The 23,652-nt window shown below is 43.3% G+C and overlaps 2 protein-coding genes and 1 long non-coding RNA gene across 3 annotated transcripts; 1 reads left to right on the top strand and 2 right to left on the bottom strand.

Annotated features, from left to right (window-relative positions):
* Positions 1–1,446: 1,446 nt before the first annotated feature.
* On the bottom strand, positions 1,447–3,304 carry LOC133028838 (uncharacterized). Its single transcript, XM_061095869.1, has 5 exons — positions 3,253–3,304; positions 2,559–2,912; positions 1,830–1,943; positions 1,719–1,748; positions 1,447–1,613 (listed from the first exon to the last, which is right to left on the bottom strand). Exons 1-5 carry the CDS (start codon positions 3,302–3,304, stop codon positions 1,447–1,449), a joined length of 717 nt encoding a protein of 238 aa, XP_060951852.1.
* A 921-nt stretch (positions 3,305–4,225) lies between these two features.
* On the top strand, positions 4,226–5,563 carry LOC133028837 (immunoglobulin kappa light chain-like). The gene is made up of 4 exons (XM_061095868.1): positions 4,226–4,256; positions 4,361–4,726; positions 5,063–5,070; positions 5,132–5,563. The coding sequence occupies exons 1-4, from the start codon at positions 4,226–4,228 to the stop codon at positions 5,561–5,563; spliced, it is 837 nt and encodes a 278-aa protein (XP_060951851.1).
* Positions 5,564–7,377: 1,814 nt separating this feature from the next.
* On the bottom strand, positions 7,378–8,039 carry LOC132996045 (uncharacterized). The gene is made up of 3 exons (XR_009677064.1): positions 7,932–8,039; positions 7,719–7,812; positions 7,378–7,627 (listed from the first exon to the last, which is right to left on the bottom strand). It is a non-coding gene; the product is annotated as an uncharacterized LOC132996045 (long non-coding RNA).
* Between the last annotated feature and the right edge of the window lie 15,613 nt (positions 8,040–23,652).

The raw sequence follows: 23,652 nt of genomic DNA, 5'->3' as shown, positions 1-23,652 counted from the left end.
ATGTAATATATTTCTTATCAAGTACTAGTTTGCGCTGTAGTATTTTCAATGTTTGACATCTAAGTAAGGCGTAAACACTTTTATGGTATTTTCACGTTGAATAATTAGTGTTCTGATGTGGTTAGTAACCTTAGACAGCTGAACCATTTCAGCAGCAGTTTCTATGCAATACATGTGACTGTAAACTCAACTGAATCATATTTGGTATTTAATCTAGTCTGCACGTTGGTTCCATCATTTTAAATCTTTCCATTGAAAACTAAATCCCTATGTGGCGATCCTGTGAAAACCTAAACTGCTGAGACTCATGTGGAAGGTAAATTAAGCCAATTTAAGTACATAAATTAAGCTAAGGTCACTGAATTAGAACGCTGCTGTGGTGGGGCCATTGATGTCACTGCATGGAAACACCAAGGCATTGTTGTTTGTGGTTCTGGTGCATCGAGTCGAAGGCCAGTCTTCCTGTAGTTGTGGCAGATGAGTAATGTCTTAGACACGCAGGGGATTAAATGAAGTTCTGTCACACAACTCGCGTTCAAATGTTTATTGCAGCAGTAGATCAGGTCATTGTTTGGTGTCTATAGGCTTAGACTTAATCACACTGCCAGATATGATTACATAGATATGATGGAAGTGATGAAGAAACACTCATAATCCCCATGGGAGCCTACAGGTGGATGCTAGGGTGGTGGAGGGGCTGAAGTAAATGGCAGCAATATTGACGGAGCAGTGAACTAGTCAGAGTCATACAAACCTTTGACCCAAACCCTTGACCTCTCTGTCACTTCCTGTCAAACAAGTGTTGTTCCACCAGACTGCAGACTTCCACCTGGATCTCACTATAAATTGACCTGTGGATTGGGGTGGTGTATCCTGACAGTGGTGGAGGATCAGGACGATGGATTGACCTTTTATGAAAAGCGCCTTGAGATTATATATATTATGATTTGGTGCTATCAAAATAACATGTATTTTAATTTAAAATGTGTATCATGCTGGCATCTGATCGTGGTGAGGGATCTTGATCGTGAAGGGGGTCCCTGATATTAGATAGTGGTGGTGGATTGTGGATTATGATATCAACAATACTGCTTGATATACAATATGAGCGGATAATCTCCTGCTGTTTTGTTCATGTATGAAAGGCAAACACTGCAGAAGTCCGGCCCCCATTCTCCGGACATCCCCCGGAGGTCGTGACTAAAACAAAACTCTGGACAGTCATCAACATCTTTTCCAGCCTTTTGCCGTTTTACTTTTGCATCAAGATACACATGTACAATGAGAATATAAAGACTTAAGTTTAAGTATGATTTAAAATTGTGGCATAGATATCACAATTATTTTCACGACATCTTGTCACAGTGATGGCAACTGCTCCCATCCACAAACAGCGCAAAAGCCCAAAAGCAGACTGACGACAACGCCTCAGTTTCTCTCTGAGCTTCAGTTCCGGTGGTTTCTTGAGTGCATGGTGGTGGCGTAGACAACATTAGGCTCCGGCTCTCTCTCTCTAGCCGGCCTTCTGCTCCGCTCTGCTCTTTGAAGGAAACTCAGTCCTGCGTAGTTCAGGTCATCAGAGCCCCCATTCTGTAAATGGAAGTATTCAATGACTTATATAACCCTGAGCTCTCTGTGTGGAATTCCATCAAACCACTATTTGATGACTGAAAGACTTGGATCAATGTTAATCTATGGTTCAAGTTTGATTACCTTACTGTCTTGTGGATCCTGTGCCTCTTTATGTGCTAAATGACAGAAACAACACATCTGGTCAGGAGTCAGGGAGCTTTGTATTGACCAAGTTGGAATAAAAACTCATACAATACCTGTATGAAGTCTCCAGATTTTAAAAACCAGAGCGATGATGATTATAATGAGGACGATAATCAGACCGCCCATGAGGATCTCGATGGTCAGATTTGCTTGTTCATCAGACTTTTCTACAAGAAAGATATATTTTTGAGTGTTTAGACCAAAGACTGTATAAATAGGGATGCGGCTCCACTTCTACCTTTCACCTCATTTTTATAGCATCAGATAACAAATAACAAAACACTTGAGCATACATCAGTGTGATAACAACTACCTGAAATGACAGAAACCATCTATCCTATTTTGGTCCATGTCCAATTTGCTATCATGGAGGGGGCTTTGGCCTAACTTTCATGGTGCTGTCACGTCGTGCATCTTTTTATACAGTCTATGGTGCAGACAAATGCCATCACCATCACAAAGTCTTCAGCACTGCTTACATTTCTTTAGATCTAAACATGTAATAATTTTCTTATCAACTACTAACTTTGTATAACAACAGGAAAATATAATTTGATGTGTATTTTAACTTTTTAGTTTGCTCCATGTCCCATCCACTAACACGGAGGAATCAAAGTTTACGACCTATATGGCAGCCAGCCACCAGGTGGCGATCAAGATGCTTTTGCTTCTTTTTGCAAGGACTTAGTAGTAGTTTAGTTCAGACCAGCTCTTATTTCAAGACGGCACAAAATACATTTCCCCTATAAAAAAACACAGACAAAACTCTGCAGCGATCTTACCTTTAACCTTTAAATACGTTGCACTGTAAACTGCTGGGAATTTTCTGTTGGTGCCCACCTTATAGCCACATATATAGAGTCCAGAGTCAGATAAATCCACTTGTTTGATTTGGAGAAAGACGTTACTGACGTTGGACGTCATGATGAACTTTTCTTCTTCAAACCCATCGAAGTACGATGCAACTGTATCATAGGAGAGCATGGAGGAGATGAGGCTGGTGTTGGATCCGTTCTCCAGTCTGAACCATGATATGTGAGAGAGGGAACTGGCGTAGTTGGTACACAGCAGCGTGACCTCTTCACCGGTCTGGACCTCCACAACGTGAAATTCACAACGTGAGACAGAGATCCAACCTGAAACAAACAAGATTCTGACATTTTTCCATTTGTTTTAAGTTTTTTCTGGAGCAGATGATGTCAGAAGTATTAATTGTCACCTTATGCATCGGGGAGAAAGGAGTATGATTAAAGGTCAAGATGGCTACATAGCATTATTTAGTTTGTCGAGTGTCTCTCTATCAGTCTTAGGCTAACCGCTGTTTTGTCTAAACATTAGGTCCAACAGATACTGCAAAAGAGGCCTAATAACAAAGTGGATGAAGGAGACTAAAACTAAGTCAACACAATAGATCGAAACCATTAAAAATCATTAAGGTTGGCAGTTGATATATTGAGAAGAAATAGATGTACTTACTGAGGATCCAGAGTATAGCTGACAGGAGGGTGAAGTTCATTGTCGTGCGCATGGTGCGACAGCACTGCTGTAATGTTCGTCACTGAACTGTGTTTCAAAGACAAGTGGTCTCAGTGTAAAGAGGCGGGGAACAGGCTGACAACACACAGGACTGTCATCATGTATTTGATGCATGTTACACAGGATTTGGTTATATATTATCCACTTTCCTCATCCCTGCACTTTTTAAGAAGGTTTCCATTTGCCAAACAGTTTTTATTGTGATGTGTCAGTTTAAGAGTAACTTGCATTGAAATGGTTGATGAAAATATAGTTGTAGTATCAACAGAGTACAGGTGAGATTTTATGAGAGAAAAAGTCTTAACTTTATGAAAATAAAGTTGTTATATCACAAGTTATATTATGAGAATCAGTCAAATAGTCCGTAATAAAAAAAAGAGTCAGAATATATATCTATATATATATAGATATGTATGTGACTCAACTGTTACTGGTTGCAAAAGTTAAAACGTTATTACAAAATATGACGTCATTGTCTGGCTTCATAGTGACATTGTGATGACAACATTCCTGCCATATGATCATCATTTTTTTTTCCATCTATATAAGTTTTAGGTCGTGCCTTTAGTCCAGGAAGTGGAGATGCCTCAAATGACAAGGATATAAACTTAAGACTTCTTGATGATGTCACTATTTATATATAAACACTATACATACCATTCTATACATGACCTTTGGGGTTTGTCCAGTCATCAAATGGAGATATTTCACATTTATAAAATTGAAATGTAGCAAATGAAAGTAAATCACAACTTGGTGGAGTGGAATGATTCACTTCCTGCCGTGGTCCTGTCGGATGTTTAAAGTGTCACGCAGACTGACCTTCTTAACAGCCAATCAGCTGCAACCTAATTTTTACGCTGTTGTCTGCTCTTTTTGCACAAAATGTTCATTTCCCAAGAGCTTTGAGACGATGCACCTGCCTACCTTGGTCTGTGTTGTATGTAAGTGTCTGGATACAAGATCAATTGCGTCTGTGGTCCTGAGTGAGGCTGAAAACTGAATGCTCTCTACTGCTGTGGTAACGTTTTATCTTTTCTTCACCCAGTTCACCTGTCAGCCGTGATCCAGTCGGCTGCAGTCGAGCAGGACACTGGTGTTGTATCGGTCAGCATTGGGGACAACGTGACTCTACGCTGCTCCTACGACAGTCAGGTGTTGATGCACTTCTCCTGGTACAGACAAACATTAGGATTCAGACCGGAGCTCCTGTCTAGTGTTTACAAACATGATGAGCCGTCTAAAGTCTTCCACTGGTTGGAGGAGAATCCTCGTTTCTCTGTGCGGAGGGAGGAAGGGAAGAATCATTTACACATCTCTGACGTCCAACTCTCAGATTCGGCTTCGTACTTCTGCGGAGGCTCGCACTCCAACATGTTGGATTTTGGAGAGGGGATCTTTTTAAGTGTCAGAGGTTGGTGGGGGCTTTTACATTCCTTCGCATGTCATTGGTCATTAGATATTATAAGTAATGATTTATCGCTGGAAGTATCATCTGGATTGCTAGTGTTCAAATCTTAGTTGTTTTCCTGTCATTATTCAAGAGCGTGGTTTTACACTTGAGAGCAGTGCTTCTGTACACACATGACTGACCTGCTCTCAGATTTCTCCTCTTCACTCTGATTTTTTGGTGCAACAAGTCAGTCCAAATTGCAGATTGTTGGAAAAGTTTTAGGCAATTCGAATTATTATGTGTATGTACTGTTCATAGTGCTTATTGTCAGCATTCATTCTTATTAAATTGTCTCAGAAAAAGTAGTTTACTAATATAAAATACTCAATTGTCACAAATACATGTAATTTAGGAGCCAGACTCCAGGAACACGAGGATATTGTCCAGGGGCCTGTATCTGAGACCGTTCCCCAAGGAGGCTCTGTGACTCTCAACTGTACAGTTCTCACCAGGACCTGTGATGGAGAACACAACGTTTACTGGTTCAGACGCGGGTCTCGCCACGGCATCCTTCACACACATGGTGATCAGTGTGAACGCATCTCTGTACCGGGGTCTCCATCACACAGCTGTTCATACCACCTGCAGAGGACCAACCTCAGGGCCTCTGACGCCGGGACCTACTACTGTGCTGTGGCCTCCTGTGGCGAGATACTGTTCGGCAGCGGAAGCGAGCTGCTGGTCCCAGACGACCAAACGGCACAGATGAGAACCTTGGTTTGGCTCTCCATCATTAGAACTGGGATTCTCTTGCTCTGTCTCACTGTTTGTCTCTTGGTTTACTTCACAAACGGCTGAGTACGTCCTTAAAGCTCGGACTTCAACAGGTTATTTCAACTTAAAGGTTCAACTTGTAAGATTTGGGGGAAAGGGATCTATTGGCAGAGAGTGAATTTAAGATAATCCTACTGATATTTTCACTTGTGTGTCTCATCTGAATTGTACAAATTGTTCTTTTCTTTATCCTAGAATTGGCCCTTACATTCAAAAACATTGAATACCATCAGGAGTGGGTCCTCTCTACGGAGGCCGCCATGTTTAAACTGTAGCCCAGACTGGACAAACTAAACACTGATGAGTTTTTATTAAAACTGAAGCTACCACAGGTTCTATTTCATGTTTGGAAGGGGAGGGTGAGGTGAGGGTATCCATCTGCAATATGCGACTTCACCAGTGGATGTCACTAAATTCTACACACTGAACCTTTAATGCTTCCGTCACAGTTCAAAAATATCACAGACAAAATGTGAAATGTTAGATTCATTATTTGTTTTTTGCCATTTGACACTCTCCTTAATAAAACTGTGAAGTTATTTTTATGCTTGTTTTAAACATGCTTTTTGATTAAGCTTGTTATTGCTTTTTACACAAACATAAAAATAAAGACATTTACATGTGTATATAGCAAAGAAAAATAAATAAATTAGAAAAAGCAACAAAAAAAACCACAACAGGGGTTATCATTATGCAACACCTGATGTCAATTTACTGAGCAAACAAAATCACCTGATACATAAATCAGGGATGGGAGATGGGTGATGCTGTACCTATCAAATCCAATAATTCATGGCCCTTCAATTAGTCTGTGCAAGTGCTGCGGCAATTCATAAGTACAACATTTAAGTGTAACATTTTCAGATTTATTACAATATGTCAAAGTGGTTCAGCAAGAATAAAAAATACAGAAGTTAAGAAATTGTTCATTTATTTATTTCCATCTGTGACAACAACTGATTGGTGAAGGCAACATCTCCTTGAGAAGAGAAAACAAACGGTTTAATTCAGACTTAATAAACATATTTCTTCCCTCATGAAGTCACATCACAAGTAGAAGCTTCAAGCTTCATCGTGCATGAGGCTCCTCAGGTGGTCGTCCCTGTTCTCTGTTTCAGCCACGTGACGCCACGCTGCTTCACAGCGACCAATGTGAGCTGATCACTTCTTCAAACCCCACTGGAGAAACCAAACATGAGAAAACCCAGGTGACATCATCAGGGTGGAGAAGACATTCTGCATGCACATGAAGCAGAAAAACTGACGTTTGACACTAGACGAAAAGCAGTATTATTGTCACAGTGAACCTCTACGGACAGGCCTAATCCCCTGCTGTAACCAACTGTTTCCATGATGTTACCTCGGCGTTCGCCAGTGAAGACAAGGTGGGTCTATCGGCGTTTGCGGACCTTAAGGGGGATTTGGAGAACAAAGGAGAGAGCCGCGGGGGGGCTCGCTGAGCCTCGCGGACCGATCGCGACGTGTGATCTAATTAGCATATGAATCGGAGTCCAGCCGCTGGCTAGAACCTCTCTCTACTCACCATTGGAGGAAACCACAGACCCTTGAAACTAATGTCACTCGTGATTGGTTGGTAGAAGTGTTGCTATTGGTCACCTTATGGGTCATTGCAGTGCACACGTGGGGTCACAGCATTCCGCACGTGGGGTAAGCCCCTCCCACACAATATTTATAATAAAAATGTATATATTAATATTTATTATTATTTATAAGTAAGCCTTTACCAAAAGCACTGCAGTTAATTAAAACTTAACATTCATGTGATGCTTGATGTTATAGGTGAACATATTGTACAGGGAACAAATGTGAACAAGGTATATGTGGAGTGAAAGCTTTATTTACATACAGCAAAAATATTGTACAAAAACTCAGATGAGGCTTGAAATGTTTCTCTGCAGCCTCTGGGTCATGACTTCTTTGTGGGACTCTTCTCCAGTGTGTAGACGTCTGTGGTGTGTAGCTGTGAGATCAGTGTAGCTTCCAGTCTTATATGAAGTGTGGGACACAGGTCGGTGCACTCCTGGCTGTGGAAGGATGGATCCATGTCATCTGTCCCGCTTCAATCAGCTGTAAACACATTCAGTAAAATTAGCACAGTTCAATTACAACATACACCTTTACATGTAACTGGAAAATTATTTAATGAATATAACCTTACCCTCTTTCTTCTCCGACAACTCCTCAATGCTGATGTAAGGTCTGGTCGGATCATACTGGCTCATAGTGTGTCTTTGTACGTCATGGACAGGCAGCTGGAAAACAACACATGTAACATGACTTTATTATTAATAAACGGAAATAGCCGCGCTGCATCACCGTTGGAAGATCCACAGCAAAAAAACACCAAAACAATTCCTAAACAGTTACTTACATTCAATGGCTTCATTTTCTGCACTTTAAATCCGGACTTTCAGCGTCTCAGCCTAACGCCTCTTTGTTTGTGTGTGTGTGTGCGTGTGTGTGTGTGTGGGGGGGGGGGGCTGAGGCTGTGAAAACATACAGAAAAAAGTCACGTTGATGAAAAAACTTAGCGAGAACAAACTGTTACATCTAAGTAATTCATACGTATTTACACATGCACTAGATCTGCTCCAGCACTCGATGCTGTATTCGTATTTAAGCAACTTTCTCGCTATCCCAAAGAGTGGCGGACATGCTTTCAGATGTACCAGTTAGCTTAGTGGTTAGCATGGCGGCTCTAGCTCACCGTAACTCAGGGACTGTGCGCCCGTCTTCTCCGCCTCGACTCGTCCACACCGGGCCCGCGGCTCTGCCTCCACACGCACTCATCTTCTCCTCCAGGGAACAGCGTCGTGTCGACTTCAGCAAGTTATTTACCCCGAAGACAGAGTCACTCGTACGGGACAAGCTAAACACGACCCGCTTCCTGTCTGCGGGACACTCGACGCTGCTGCACGGCGTTTACGAGGCTCTGATTGGACGAGTCCATCAGCTGATGACGCGAGCGGGTGACGTGAGCAGCGGTTAATTCATATGGGATAAGTATTTGACTGAGGCCAGGTTTATTTTTTGTGGTGTTTAGTACATTTACACACATGATTCACGCTGTTCTGTGTTCGTAACCTTATAGTTGAATGCACTTATCGTAAGTCGCTTTGGATAAAAGTGTTGACTGTTTTAATGGAATACTGAGAAAGTTTAATAACAACAATTAGACAATTGAAGTTCAAATTATGAAGGAATTTAAGCTCTATATTGTGTCTCCTTTATATTTAAAATAATAATCAAACTGAGTGGAGATGTATGTTGTATCCAAACAGCCGGCTGCTGTGTTTTGTCACTGTGCAGTCCATGGGGGATTAAATATTACTATTTTTATTATTAAATCATTAAATCAATGAATGTTTCATAGCAATTTTGAAAGTAGTGGTGAAAAGGTACCATTTATAATTCATGGAACAGCTTAGTTTGCCATTGACATGTGAATTTGATGCCAGTATTTTGGGAGGACAGATATTTTTATGGAAAGCCAGTAGAAGTTTGGAGCTTACAGGACACAGATGATCATACCCAGCATCATTTATTTGCTGGTAGAGGTGTGGTTTACACTTCCTCTGTGCATTTAACCAGCACAATTGAAAAAGTGACTGTAATCATGCCACTCTGTACAGTTGTTGAGATTTAGGATTGGATGACAATAAAAATTTGAAATAAAGTGCATTGTTTCATTTCTTTTGACTGCATTGACCTTTGTTCGTGGTATACAATATAATTCATTATAGCACACTTACTTACTTAAGAACAATTTAAAATTTCAGGTTTAATATTTATTTTAAGCCTGGTTTACTCAGCCAGATAGTTTGTTGGTGCCTCTTACACATTGGTGTTATCTGCTCTCAGGGAAACTGATTTGCATTTGTGAAGCTCAGAGCATTGTCATTTGCATGTGAAAGCGTCCTCTAGGAGTTGGAGCAGGGGGGGTCAAATCTCAACAGCTCACAGGCTTGACAACTGCAGGAACCCTGAGCGTTTCCTTTGCTGCCTGCAGATACGTGTGAAAGTCGTTAACCGAAGGATGTGCCAACACTTCTCTGCGACACAGATTGACACAAACGCTTCTTTTCATGCAGTGTGATTAGTTTGTAAAGTTGGTGGAATTTGCCTTTAAATGGATTACAGAAAGTTAACCCTCCCTCGCGGTGCAGTTAACAAACCAACCTCAAGCTACTGATCTGGGGACATCCTGTTTCAAACCGCAGAGACACAAACAAACGAAAGGGTCTGAGAACGTTTCTCTTGTTGCCTCTTACACCTTGTGACAGAAAGTTGAATTATCCACATACGTAAAAATTCTCTTTGGCCTTTCATGTGCACGTATCGTACACTAGTGCAGTGCCTGTTGTAAACATGCGTGTTTAGAGTGAGCTGTTCGCTTGTGATGCAATGAAGCTGTTGTGCATCCATGATCAAGCAGATTCAGTTTTTTGCAACAAATTACAGTCAGTGTGAATAGTAATGTGAATTTGCTGTATTACTGTCCACATGTGTGATTGATTCATACTTTTTAATGATTGACTTTACTGGTTATTTTGTCACACTGTACATGTCGGCTATTTCACCAGCTTCAGTCAACTTTTCAAAATAAAAGCTTTTTAATTCAGCTCAATATAAAGCATTACAGCAACCTAAATAAATGCTGTAATTAAAAAAAAAAAGGACAAATTACCAAACCAGAAGTTATTATATGAATGTTGTTGAGATGACACAAAAAGCTCCTGTCACGGGTCACACTATATAATAGTAATCAGTCATATACAAATAAAATAACAGTATTAGCAGTAACATAAATTGGGTTATTTGCAAACTTACAGAACAAATACAGTCTGGTTGTTCTCCCTCTCTTGTCGGTTTCATCTTTTTACGCCGTGTTACGTATGATGTGCTACATATTCACTGATAGCTACACAACAAAGGAATCATCTTTTCTGTGCTGTTGTCCATACTTCCCTACTCTGATTATTACATTTAATTGCAAACTCTTTCAGTTTGCTCTGTTAGGGCTTTGTCTTTCCCTTTGTTGCACACAGCATTTGTTCTAAAGATAACTTCTCTTTGTTTAACACTTCAGTCTTCCTGTGTTCAAGCGACAGGACTTCATTTTCCACCAGGGGAACACTAGGTTGTGTTAACACTTCTGGCCACAAGTTAATTATAAAAAAACTGCTTGTATGTGACATGTGGTCACCATGTTTCCATCAGATAGCTGTGGTCTATGAATAATAAAATCTCGGCTTCATGAGAAAGCTCAGGCTTCAGCAGGATGCATGTCGTCCACTGTTACCTGCATTACTTTGAATGCACAGACACAGTAGAAATGAGTCATGCCCACACAAATCAAAATCAAACTTGTTTTATTTAGATGATAGCAAACTCAAGCTTTACATGTTTCACAAAGAGGTAAAAAATCTAATCTACATGACTGTTCTGATGTCAGTAAAGACATAATGTGGTGATTAAACACGGAGACAAATACAGAAGGTGTCCAGCTCTACTGCCTCACACTCAAGTACACACATTCACTCCAGGTATCATCCCTCTGTCCTCTGGATCTGTTCATCTGTATCTCCCTGTGAGCAATGTAGCAGGAGTCGTCTTCATTCTGCTCATCCTGTGCATGAGAAACAGTCAGTCATGTTGTTGGCCATGACAGACAATGTGCACAAGTGTTTGAACAGTAACACAACAGCTCATCTTTACCTTTGCATTTATTTTGGAGGATGGACATGGGGATCTGAAAAGACAGACAGACTTTTTAATGTCATATAATGATCACTGGGATCATGAGGAACAGATAGTAGCACTTACCTGTAACCCTCATCATGCATATTGATAAAAGCCAGTAAAACACTTAGCAGGGTGGTGATTGCTGAGGTCGCACTCAAGCAAACCACCAGCCAGTCCACCTCATCTGCAGAGAGCCAGAGGACAGGAGACGTCACACACTTTTAACCTAAGGAGTAATGATCACTATTCATCATGTGAGACTCACCATCAAACTCCAGCTTGGTCCCGTCTCCAAAAACTATGGTGCAGACAAATGCTATCACCATCACAAAGTCTTCAGCAGAGATAACATTTCTTTAGATGTCAACATCTAATAATTTTCTTATCAAGTACTAGTTTGCGCTGTAGTATTTTCAATGCTTGACATCTAAGTAAGGCGTAAACATTTTTTATTGTATCTTTACGTTGAATAATTAGTGTTCTGATGTGGTCAGTGAACTTAGACAGCTGAACCATTTCAGCAGCAGTTTCTAGGTGACACATGTAACTGAAACTTAACTGAATCATATTTGGTATTTAATCTAGTCTGCATGTTGGTACCATCATTTGAAATCTTTCCATCGAAAACTAAATCCCGATGTGGCGATCCTGTGAAAACCTAAACTGCTAAGACTCATGTGGAAAGTAAATTAAGCCAATTTAAGAACATAAGTTAAGCTAAGGTCACTGAATTAGAACGCTGCTGTGTTGGAGCCATTGATGTCACTGAATGGAAACACCAAGGCATTGTTTGTGGTTATGGTGCATCAAGTCGAAGGCCAGTGTTGTGCAATAATGGTTAGGAATGATACCATAAGCTAGTGTGCCTTTAGGCGTTCAATAAATTTGGTTATCAAAAATAGAAAAATAAAACATTAATATATAAAATATTAATATTAAATCATAACTTTAGTTTGACTAAGTTCTCGCGGGGCACCACCCTTCATAGAAGGGAAAAGATAGCCAATTTATTGATTAAGATCAGTCTCATTTAGATCTAGTTCAATTAGAAATCTTAATATTTACTATTAAAGACTATATAATGAACAGTTAAGGTTTATAGAGTTCTTGACAGTGTAGAGGTTGGCAAACTTCACTTATGCAACTGTGACGGTTCCCTGTATGTTGTGTCCCCCACTTTGTGAATAATAAGGCTTAAGCAAGTTCACATGGCAAAGTTGGGTTGGTTTCCTACGTTTAGGTGTTGAGATAATGTAATTTTGCTCCGAGATCTGCTTTACTACAGTATGTGGACCTGAGAATTTTGCCTCAAAGGGTGAAGTAACAATAGGAAGTAAAGCCAACACCTGGTCTCCAGGGCTAAACACCCGGAGCTCTGTTTTAGTGTCATACAACCGTTTCATTTTATCCTGAACTGATGCTAACTTTTCCTTAGCCAACAACCCAGCTGTATAAAGCCGATGGCGGAAACCATTAACATAATCAATCAAATTCTTTGGAGGGTGTGCCTCTATCCAATCGCCCGACAGTGCAGCCAAAGGACCTCTTACTGTATGAGCAAAAACCAACTCATTTGGACTGAACCCTGTGCTCTCCTGTGTTACCTCTCTAGCCGCAAGCATCAGCCAAGGCAGACCCTCTTCCCAATCTTTTCCCAGCTCTGTGCAGTAGGCGCGCAAGATAGCCTTTAGCGTTTGGTGAAATCGTTCCAAAGCCCCCTGACTCTGTGCATGGTATGCAGAGCTTTGATTGTGGTGCACACGCAACTGCTTCAGAACCTGGGAAAACATATGAGAACAGAAATTGGATCCCTTATCAGATTGGATGACCTTAGGAATCCCAAAAATAGAAATAAATTGAGAAAGGGCACGCACAACTGACCTAGTGGTAATAGTACGCAGAGGATACGCAGCCGGATAGCGAGTTGCCTGGCACATTACTGTTAACAAATACACCGCTCCAGATTTTGAAGGAGGTAGAGGACCTACACAGTCTATTATCAAATGTTCAAACGGCTGGCTAATGGCCGGAATGGGATACAATGGTGCTGGTTTCAACTTTTGATTAGGCTTGTCAGTTAACTGGCATGTATGACAAGTTTTGATAAATGCTGACACATCTCTCTTCATACGAGGCCAAAAGAAATGCCTAAGTAGTCTATCGTAAGTTTTTCTCACACCAGCATGTCCAGATTCATTATGCGCTACTTTTAACACTGACTGGCGGAGTTTCTCTGGCAACACAATTTGGAACACTGGTTCACCCACAAACCTTCCTTTATGGGACAGCCATTTTCTCACCAACAATGAGTCCTGCAGAAAATACCCACCAGCACTGTCAAACAGCTCCTCCTCTGGCCGTACCAATGGAACTATCTCCTTCAGATAGGCATCAGCCTGCTGTTCCGCAACCAGATCTGAACGGGTTATGGACAATGGAAAATCAGAAAGAGGTATCGAAAACTTTTCAGATACTTTTGTCTTAATTGAATCATTTAAATGAGATTTCTCTTTTAACTTAGCCATTGCACGGGTCACCGCACACGCTGTAAAAACCTCTGGGAAGTCATGTTCACATTCATCAGCTTCCTCCGTTACCAAGGGAACAGAGGTCACCACTGCCGGCTGCGGCGGGACCCCAGCCCAGACCTTAGCACCCACCAGGTCGTTGCCCAGGATCAGCGTCACACCCGGAATAGGCAGTGCTGGGCGCACAGCGAGCTTTGCTTCTCCCTGGAACAGTTCACATTTTAGGACAACATTATGCAAGGGAACCAACAAAATATTCATGTCTATGCCCCGGATAGGAACCTTATCACCAGTGTCAGAAACATTAGTCAAAGGGAGAACACCAGCTTGAATGAATGAATCAAAAGCCCCAGTGTCCCTCAAAATAGTTACCGGTACTTCTTCCCCACCCTGCACCAAAGACACAGTCCCCTGCATGATAAATGGACGGTAAGCATTCAGAGCTACAACCGATGTATCCTCATTTGAACCGAAAATAGGTGTAACACAAGTGGACACCGGACGAACTGGAGCTGCCGTAGCAACCCCTTTTGGTTCCCAATGACCCGCCTTAGGGGAATTTAACAAGAAGCAATCTTTTTTCCAGTGCCCCCATTTGTTACAGTGATGGCAAACCTTCCCCGAGTCACGCACATCCCTACTGTTGTTGGCGTTAGCTCTGGAATCGACAGGCAGAGGTTTATTAAATCGGCCATGCGACTCACTGGCAGCAACATAATTGCCACCGCCCGCTCTAAACTCTCCACGGTGCGTTAAGACAAAGTCATCTGCGAGCGCCGCCGCATCTGCTGCGTTGCGTGCTTTCTGCTCACTGATATATATTGCCACACGAGCTGGAACAGAATCTTTGAACTGCTCCAAAATCATCAAATCTTTTAAGCCTTCGAAATCTTCCACCTCCGAGGCGTTACACCAGCGGTTAAAGCTCGTCGTCAAATCACGTGCAAATTCCAAATGACTTTGTCTGTCATGTTTCTTCCAAAATTGAAACCGCTGCCTATACGCCTCAGGAACGAGCTCGTATGACTTCAGTACCACCGCCTTAACACGGGCATATTCTTGACTGTCAGCCGCATTCATAGCCGAAAAAACCTCTTGCGCCCTGCCTGTTAAGACGCACTGCAGCATCAATGTGCGCGCCGAGTCAGGCCATTTACGCACATCTGCCACCCTCTCAAACATGGCAAAGAATGCCTCAGGATCACGTTCGGAAAACTTGGGCACCAGACGTAGATTGCCACTAATGTCAAACCCCCCTGCAGATCGTTCTGCAGGTTCTTTGTTAAGTGACGCCAGTTCCCTGTGACGGTTCCCTGTATGTTGTGTCTTCCATTTGTTTCTAGGACTGGAGAGCAGAGACCTACTTAAGTGGTCATTAGGAGTGATTGGCGTGCACCTGGGCCCGGGTGCCAACGCCCTATAAGAGTCTGCTTCCCCAGTCCTTCTCTCTCTGTTCTTTGCAGCTCCATAGCCATGCACACCTTTCAACACTTATGTTGAAACAACACACACCTATAATCCACTCATGCATACACACTCCACACTACAGACTTACTGACTTCCACATCCCATACTTTTATTATAAGTTGAGCACTTGGATTGGTTTGGTTTGATTAAATACTTATTTTGATTGGAAAACTGTTGTCTCCCGTCTTTTTGTTGTGTAGCCTGGCGCCCCTAGGCCAGGTGCGTAACAAAGTGGGGGCTCGTCCAATAATTTGTTTGTACAGTGAGTTTGGAGCGTCAATTTAGTCTTTCCGGGGAATCTTTCCGGGAGGGTCCGTTGTTCCATTGTTTGGTCAGCAGTCCGGTGAGTAGACAAAGCAATGTTACAGGCTTGTTATTCGGACTTTGGGGAGATGCAGTTAATTGTTATGAGTTGAATTAATGTGTTTAAATTTGAGTTAATTTGATTAGGTTTGGTTATTTCAGTACAGTACGGTAGCTGTTTGGTTCATTTTGTGCGGTTGGACAGTTGTTTATTTCTGGTAGTTGTGCAGCTAAGTAAACGTCATTTGGGACGTCAAAAGTTGCCTGGCTGGGTTTTTTTTTTGTATTTGTTGATACGAGTGTCCCTGGTAGGTGCGCTTAGCTGCCTGGGTAAAATAGCTCGTTGGTTTAGGCCGGGGGGTGGCTAGGTGCGTCAGGTGCGGCAGTAGCGAGAAGTTCGTACTGAATATCTCGACTCGGGGGCACGGCTAAGGGGGGCATGCGGGTCGCCAGTTATTGGTTGCCTTTCCTCCCCTTTGGTATGAGCTAGGCCTTTGCGGTGGCCTTCAGTGCGTAGAAATCCTCCGCAACCGGCACACGAAGAGGGTGGAGTTAGCTGGGGTTTATATAGGCTAGGGGGACACTTGTATTGTATTTTGTTTGTTTGTTTTTGTTTGGTTTGCCAGCTAGGAGGTTCTTAAAGCGCACAATACCCAGGATGGTGACAGTGGATGACGTTGTTCAGTCTCCCTCGGTGGAGCTCTTAAATCAATGCACCAAAGACCAATTGCTGAACATTGCAGATCGTTTTGGATTGAAAATTGAAGCTAGTGATAGAAGGTTAAAGGAGACATTGTTGGAAGTCTTGAAAAGAGAGCTATGTGGTATAGCGGTTTCAACTGAGGAACGGGATAAGAAAGAGGAGGCGTCTCTTTCTCCCGCAGTAGGTGCCGCAATGGCGGTGCCTTCACCAGCAGCTATGTCAGGGTTGACGTTCGACCAACAAAAAGAATTAATCATTTTGCAAGCTAAATTACAAACTGATCAGGAACAACTTAGGCTAGATAGTGAGTATGCTATTGAAAAAATGAAACAGCAGACAGAACAGGCTAAGTTGCAGGTAGAGCAAAATAGATTGGACTTGATAGGGGAGGGTAAGATTTCAGCGGCTGCACAAGGGTTTTCAGAACCTGCAGAACGATCTGCAGGGGGGTTTGACATTAGTGGCAATCTACGTCTGGTGCCCAAGTTTTCCGAACGTGATCCTGAGGCATTCTTTGCCATGTTTGAGAGGGTGGCAGATGTGCGTAAATGGCCTGACTCGGCGCGCACATTGATGCTGCAGTGCGTCTTAACAGGCAGGGCGCAAGAGGTTTTTTCGGCTATGAATGCGGCTGACAGTCAAGAATATGCCCGTGTTAAGGCGGTGGTACTGAAGTCATACGAGCTCGTTCCTGAGGCGTATAGGCAGCGGTTTCGATTTTGGAAGAAACATGACAGACAAAGTCATTTGGAATTTGCACGTGATTTGACGACGAGCTTTAACCGCTGGTGTAACGCCTCGGAGGTGGAAGATTTCGAAGGCTTAAAAGATTTGATGATTTTGGAGCAGTTCAAAGATTCTGTTCCAGCTCGTGTGGCAATATATATCAGTGAGCAGAAAGCACGCAACGCAGCAGATGCGGCGGCGCTCGCAGATGACTTTGTCTTAACGCACCGTGGAGAGTTTAGAGCGGGCGGTGGCAATTATGTTGCTGCCAGTGAGTCGCATGGCCGATTTAATAAACCTCTGCCTGTCGATTCCAGAGCTAACGCCAACAACAGTAGGGATGTGCGTGACTCGGGGAAGGTTTGCCATCACTGTAACAAATGGGGGCACTGGAAAAAAGATTGCTTCTTGTTAAATTCCCCTAAGGCGGGTCATTGGGAACCAAAAGGGGTTGCTACGGCAGCTCCAGTTCGTCCGGTGTCCACTTGTGTTACACCTATTTTCGGTTCAAATGAGGATACATCGGTTGTAGCTCTGAATGCTTACCGTCCATTTATCATGCAGGGGACTGTGTCTTTGGTGCAGGGTGGGGAAGAAGTACCGGTAACTATTTTGAGGGACACTGGGGCTTTTGATTCATTCATTCAAGCTGGTGTTCTCCCTTTGACTAATGTTTCTGACACTGGTGATAAGGTTCCTATCCGGGGCATAGACATGAATATTTTGTTGGTTCCCTTGCATAATGTTGTCCTAAAATGTGAACTGTTCCAGGGAGAAGCAAAGCTCGCTGTGCGCCCAGCACTGCCTATTCCGGGTGTGACGCTGATCCTGGGCAACGACCTGGTGGGTGCTAAGGTCTGGGCTGGGGTCCCGCCGCAGCCGGCAGTGGTGACCTCTGTTCCCTTGGTAACGGAGGAAGCTGATGAATGTGAACATGACTTCCCAGAGGTTTTTACAGCGTGTGCGGTGACCCGTGCAATGGCTAAGTTAAAAGAGAAATCTCATTTAAATGATTCAATTAAGACAAAAGTATCTGAAAAGTTTTCGATACCTCTTTCTGATTTTCCATTGTCCATAACCCGTTCAGATCTGGTTGCGGAACAGCAGGCTGATGCCTATCTGAAGGAGATAGTTCCATTGGTACGGCCAGAGGAGGAGCTGTTTGACAGTGCTGGTGGGTATTTTCTGCAGGACTCATTGTTGGTGAGAAAATGGCTGTCCCATAAAGGAAGGTTTGTGGGTGAACCAGTGTTCCAAATTGTGTTGCCAGAGAAACTTCGCCAGTCAGTGTTAAAAGTAGCGCATAATGAATCTGGACATGCTGGTGTGAGAAAAACTTACGATAGACTACTTAGGCATTTCTTTTGGCCTCGTATGAAGAGAGATGTGTCAGCATTTATCAAAACTTGTCATACATGCCAGTTAACTGACAAGCCTAATCAAAAGTTGAAACCAGCACCATTGTATCCCATTCCGGCCATTAGCCAGCCGTTTGAACATTTGATAATAGACTGTGTAGGTCCTCTACCTCCTTCAAAATCTGGAGCGGTGTATTTGTTAACAGTAATGTGCCAGGCAACTCGCTATCCGGCTGCGTATCCTCTGCGTACTATTACCACTAGGTCAGTTGTGCGTGCCCTTTCTCAATTTATTTCTATTTTTGGGATTCCTAAGGTCATCCAATCTGATAAGGGATCCAATTTCTGTTCTCATATGTTTTCCCAGGTTCTGAAGCAGTTGCGTGTGCACCACAATCAAAGCTCTGCATACCATGCACAGAGTCAGGGGGCTTTGGAACGATTTCACCAAACGCTAAAGGCTATCTTGCGCGCCTACTGCACAGAGCTGGGAAAAGATTGGGAAGAGGGTCTGCCTTGGCTGATGCTTGCGGCTAGAGAGGTAACACAGGAGAGCACAGGGTTCAGTCCAAATGAGTTGGTTTTTGCTCATACAGTAAGAGGTCCTTTGGCTGCACTGTCGGGCGATTGGATAGAGGCACACCCTCCAAAGAATTTGATTGATTATGTTAATGGTTTCCGCCATCGGCTTTATACAGCTGGGTTGTTGGCTAAGGAAAAGTTAGCATCAGTTCAGGATAAAATGAAACGGTTGTATGACACTAAAACAGAGCTCCGGGTGTTTAGCCCTGGAGACCAGGTGTTGGCTTTACTTCCTATTGTTACTTCACCCTTTGAGGCAAAATTCTCAGGTCCACATACTGTAGTAAAGCAGATCTCGGAGCAAAATTACATTATCTCAACACCTAAACGTAGGAAACCAACCCAACTTTGCCATGTGAACTTGCTTAAGCCTTATTATTCATGCACTTCGGAGACGCCTGTGTTGTGTGTGCAGCCAGAGGTTGGCTTGGCTCATGCAGTTTGCATGGCAGTTCCGGTCTTGTCTCCCAGTCAGGAGTTAGAAGAAGATGGGTTGGGTACACCAGATCCAGCGTTGGTGCATGGTCATGTTAAAAATTCAGAGGCGCTTGCATGCCTCGATACACTGTTGTCTCATTTACCTGCAACAGGCCGGAGGGAACTGGCGGCATTAATCCAGGAGTTTCCATGCTTATTTGGTGATACACCGAGTTGTACTCATTGGATCGAACATGACATTGACATTGGTGATGCGAAACCAATAAAACAGAGGTTTTACAGGGTAAATGCAGATAAACGTAATTATTTGGAAGCCGAGGTTGATTACATGTTAAAAAATGGCATTGCAGAGCCATGCGCATCCAGTTGGGCTTCACCTTGTATTTTGGTTCCCAAGCCAGATGGTACGTTTCGTTTTTGTTCTGATTTTCGTAAAGTGAATAATGTCACTAAACCCGACTCTTTTCCACTTCCCAGAATGGAAGATTGTATTGATCAGGTGGGCTCTGCAAAGTTTGTGAGTAAATTTGATCTATTGAAGGGATACTGGCAGGTACCTCTGTCAGCACGAGCACGTGAGATTGCCGCTTTCATAACACCTAATGGTCTTTATTCTTACAAGGTCATGCCGTTCGGACTTCGCAATGCACCTGCTACATTTCAGCGGCTGATGAATCGAGTGGTTTGGGATATGCCGGGGTGTGCAGTGTATTTGGACGACGTTGTAATTTATTCGGACAACTGGAAGATTCACTTGGAACGCATTCGGGAACTGTTCGATCGCTTGAGGGGGGCTGGGCTCACAGTCAATCTTGCAAAGTGTGAGTTTGCAAGGGCGACTGTGACCTACCTCGGTCGAGTGGTTGGACAGGGCCAAGTGTGTCCTGTGGATGCCAAAGTTCAGGCAGTGGCGAAGTATCCAGTTCCAACGACGAAGAAAGAACTCATGCGTTACCTTGGTCTGATAGGTTACTATCGTAGTTTCTGTAGGAATTTTTCGACAGTTGTGGCGCCTCTCACTAACCTGCTGAAGGCTAAGGAACAGTTTGTCTGGTCATCCGCTTGCCAAGAAGCATTTGAGCAGGCTAAAAAGCTCTTGTGTACTGCTCCGGTTCTTGCAGCTCCCCGCTTAGACAGGTAATTTACAGTCTACACTGATGCTAGTCATGTGGGGGCGGGGGCCGTTCTAATGCAAGAGGACAACCTGGGCATAGATAAACCTGTTAGCTTCTATTCTAAGAAATTCAACTCTTACCAGCTAAATTACTCTGTCATTGAAAAGGAAGCATTGGCTTTGATTTTAGCTCTGCAACATTTTGATGTTTATGTTGGCGGTAGTACCCCCCTGGTTATTTATACAGACCATAACCCCCTGACTTTTTTACATTCTTTGCAGTGTCCAAACCAGAGATTGATAAGATGGTCACTGTTCCTGCAATCCTATGCCCTGGACATTCGTCATGTTAAAGGGGCGGAGAACGTGGTGGCCGATGCGCTGTCACGGGCTCCTCATGACTGAGGTCCGGTCTCCGTTGGTCCTTTTTGCCTCTGTCTGTCTTGCACCCCTTAAAGTGCTTCCGTGGTACCGGTTGCTGGGGTGGAGGCCTGTGACAGTGGGCAGGTGGCCATTGGAGTAGAGGTTGGGTATGATAGAGGGTAGATAGTATATATTTATCTAATGTTAAATGGGTTGCCGGTGATCCCTTTGGGACTCCGTCTTTATGGGGGGGGGTGTGACGGTTCCCTGTATGTTGTGTCTTCCATTTGTTTCTAGGACTGGAGAGCAGAGACCTACTTAAGTGGTCATTAGGAGTGATTGGCGTGCACCTGGGCCCGGGTGCCAACGCCCTATAAGAGTCTGCTTCCCCAGTCCTTCTCTCTCTGTTCTTTGCAGCTCCATAGCCATGCACACCTTTCAACACTTATGTTGAAACAACACACACCTATAATCCACTCATGCATACACACTCCACACTACAGACTTACTGACTTCCACATCCCATACTTTTATTATAAGTTGAGCACTTGGATTGGTTTGGTTTGATTAAATACTTATTTTGATTGGAAAACTGTTGTCTCCCGTCTTTTTGTTGTGTAGCCTGGCGCCCCTAGGCCAGGTGCGTAACACAACATTAATGACAGGACAAGGTTAAAAGAAAGCATTTATTATAAACATAATAAGTATAAAACACCAATTACTAAACAATATACTAACTAATAAAGATGTGTGTGGGTGTGTGTGTGTGTGTGTGTGTGTGTGTGTGTGTGAGGGTCTCTCTGGTGGCTAACAAAGAGAGTCACACCTTCCTGTGATCTTTTAAGATCTCTAAGCTAGCAGGCCCCCCCCCTCCTTCTGGTCGGGGGACGTAGCTAAGTAGGTGAAGAGATATGCGGGGTCTGTGAGAATGCTAATCAGAAAATGGCAGGGTCTGTGTTGAGCCCGACTTACATTAACCTTGATTTAACTTGTAATACAATATCACCACATATATCAAACTTATAAACACCACACAGAATCAAATAAACAGTCTTGCTTAGCCTAGTAAAATTATTAAGCCCAGATTATGTTACCAGTCCAAGGACAGGGAGAAAGTTGCTGTGCAGTTCGGGTAGCAGTTCTGGCTTTTGAAGTCTCTGGTTCGTGTGGTCTCTGCTTCCGCGGTTCTGTTGAGCTGTGCAGTTCAGTTGCTTATTGAAGCCGTAGTTCTTACCTGCAGGACATCGAGTCGCTGCAAGGAGTTTAGAAGAAGCTTGAGATGCGTGGAGGTTTTCTTGAGAAGATGACCTGGAAGCTCGACCTTTGACTTCCAGTTGTTGGAAAGAGAATATTTGAGCTGGAGGAATCCGGTTCCTCCACTCGCCGATGCAGGAGGAAAGGCCAGCGGCCTGCTGTCCTCAGTGGTGGTCGGTGGAGAAGAGCGCTGCTGGAGCAGCCTTCGGCCCTCCGAGGGGTTGGAGAAAGAGAAGGACTTTGGGGGAGGCCTGCTATTATATAGGCCCAGTGGCCTCCAGGTCATGTGGCCAGATTTGACCAATTGGCAGCTGATCCTGGTAGAAATTCGCACCTATGTGCGAAGATGCTGAAACAAAGGGGACATGTTGCCTCCTGGGAGACGGAGTTATTTGACCTTCTCAGGACAAAGAGAACACATTGCACTCTGGGAGATTGAGTATTCTCCAGCCCATGCGGCTTGTCAGGACAAAGGACATGTGCTTTCAGGTTTTTACTTCGAATACAGGCCTGAAAGAGAGACCTGCCTTTTTGCACAAAAACCATGTCCCAACATCCCCCTTGCGGCGTCAGGATCGCACCTGACGTGTGTTCCTGAGGGCGTACTTGAACATGTTTAGTGCAAAGCTGGAAAAGTCAATTGTCAGCTCATTTGGACTGTAACATCTGGGCATTTGTATACACTATCTAGTTAGCTAAGCAAGATTCAAATTAGACAAATCATTCAGAGTTACAGTAACAGTACAAAATGAATAACCTGTGCTCTTCACTAGGTTTAAGGAGAAAACAGAAAATGTGACATTTGTAAATTGTAAGATAAGATGTAGAGAGATACGCGTACAATGATAAGGTCATTTTTGAAATGTCCAAGAGTTTTGTTCACTCATGGGATCTTACTCAATGTAGTACTCAGTCGTATCTGTTAGATTGAACAATTTTCCTGCAGAAGGATGTCATAATTTTCAAAATCTCAAAATTCAAATGACTGTATCATTGTTTCTGTAATAATATGCTAATGTAATAACCTATGTGGTATGGACTACATTTATTGAGGAATGAAAGTAGTCGATCCAAACATATTTACAAAGTTGGCAGTGGTATGTAAGTTTTAATCAGAATTAAGGTTTTGAGTTTGCTGCTGTTGCTAACAAAACAGTTTTCCTATTTTAACTGCATTAAACTTAATACTGACTGTCAGTACAGTGTTTAACTGTGATGGTTATGACCGTGAGGGTCGAGCTCTGGATCGCCTGTGTCGTGGCTCAGGGCTGTAACGCTCTGCGGAGCCAGACTCTAAGTTGACTTTAGAGGCGCTGTCACTTTGTGCTCGGTCATAACCATATTTTGAGCTGTACTCAGAGATGCTGTCGTCATCTTCTGAGTAGTGGTAATTTTGTCTGGGCCAGAATGTCAGAGTACGGCTTCCTGCAGCTTCTACTGTGGGAATGCCGATCTCTGGGAAGGTGGTGAACAGAGCGCCTGCACTCTGTGTCCCCATGCTGCCTGCTGTC

The sequence above is a fragment of the Limanda limanda genome, chromosome 22, assembly GCF_963576545.1.
Source record: "Limanda limanda chromosome 22, fLimLim1.1, whole genome shotgun sequence".
NCBI classification, from domain to species: Eukaryota; Metazoa; Chordata; class Actinopteri; order Pleuronectiformes; family Pleuronectidae; genus Limanda; species Limanda limanda.
Note: the sequence above shows the minus strand (reverse complement) of the source record. Positions and strands in the feature narration are given on the sequence as shown.

Bases quoted from the DNA above. Each gene is read 5' to 3' on its own strand.
- LOC133028837 (XM_061095868.1), top strand. From the start codon at position 4,226: ATGCACCTGCCTACCTTGGTCTGTGTTGTAT. The intron at 4,257-4,360 runs GTAAGTGTCTGG...TTCTTCACCCAG, and splicing joins TACCTTGGTCTGTGTTGTAT to TTCACCTGTCAGCCGTGATC.
- LOC133028838 (XM_061095869.1), bottom strand. From the start codon at position 3,304: ATGCGCACGACAATGAACTTCACCCTCCTGTCAGCTATACTCTGGATC. The intron at 1,749-1,829 runs GTATTGTATGAG...TCTGTCATTTAG, and splicing joins AATCTGGAGACTTCATACAG to CACATAAAGAGGCACAGGAT. The intron at 1,614-1,718 runs GTAAGGTAATCA...GGGTTATATAAG, and splicing joins GGCACAGGATCCACAAGACA to TCATTGAATACTTCCATTTA.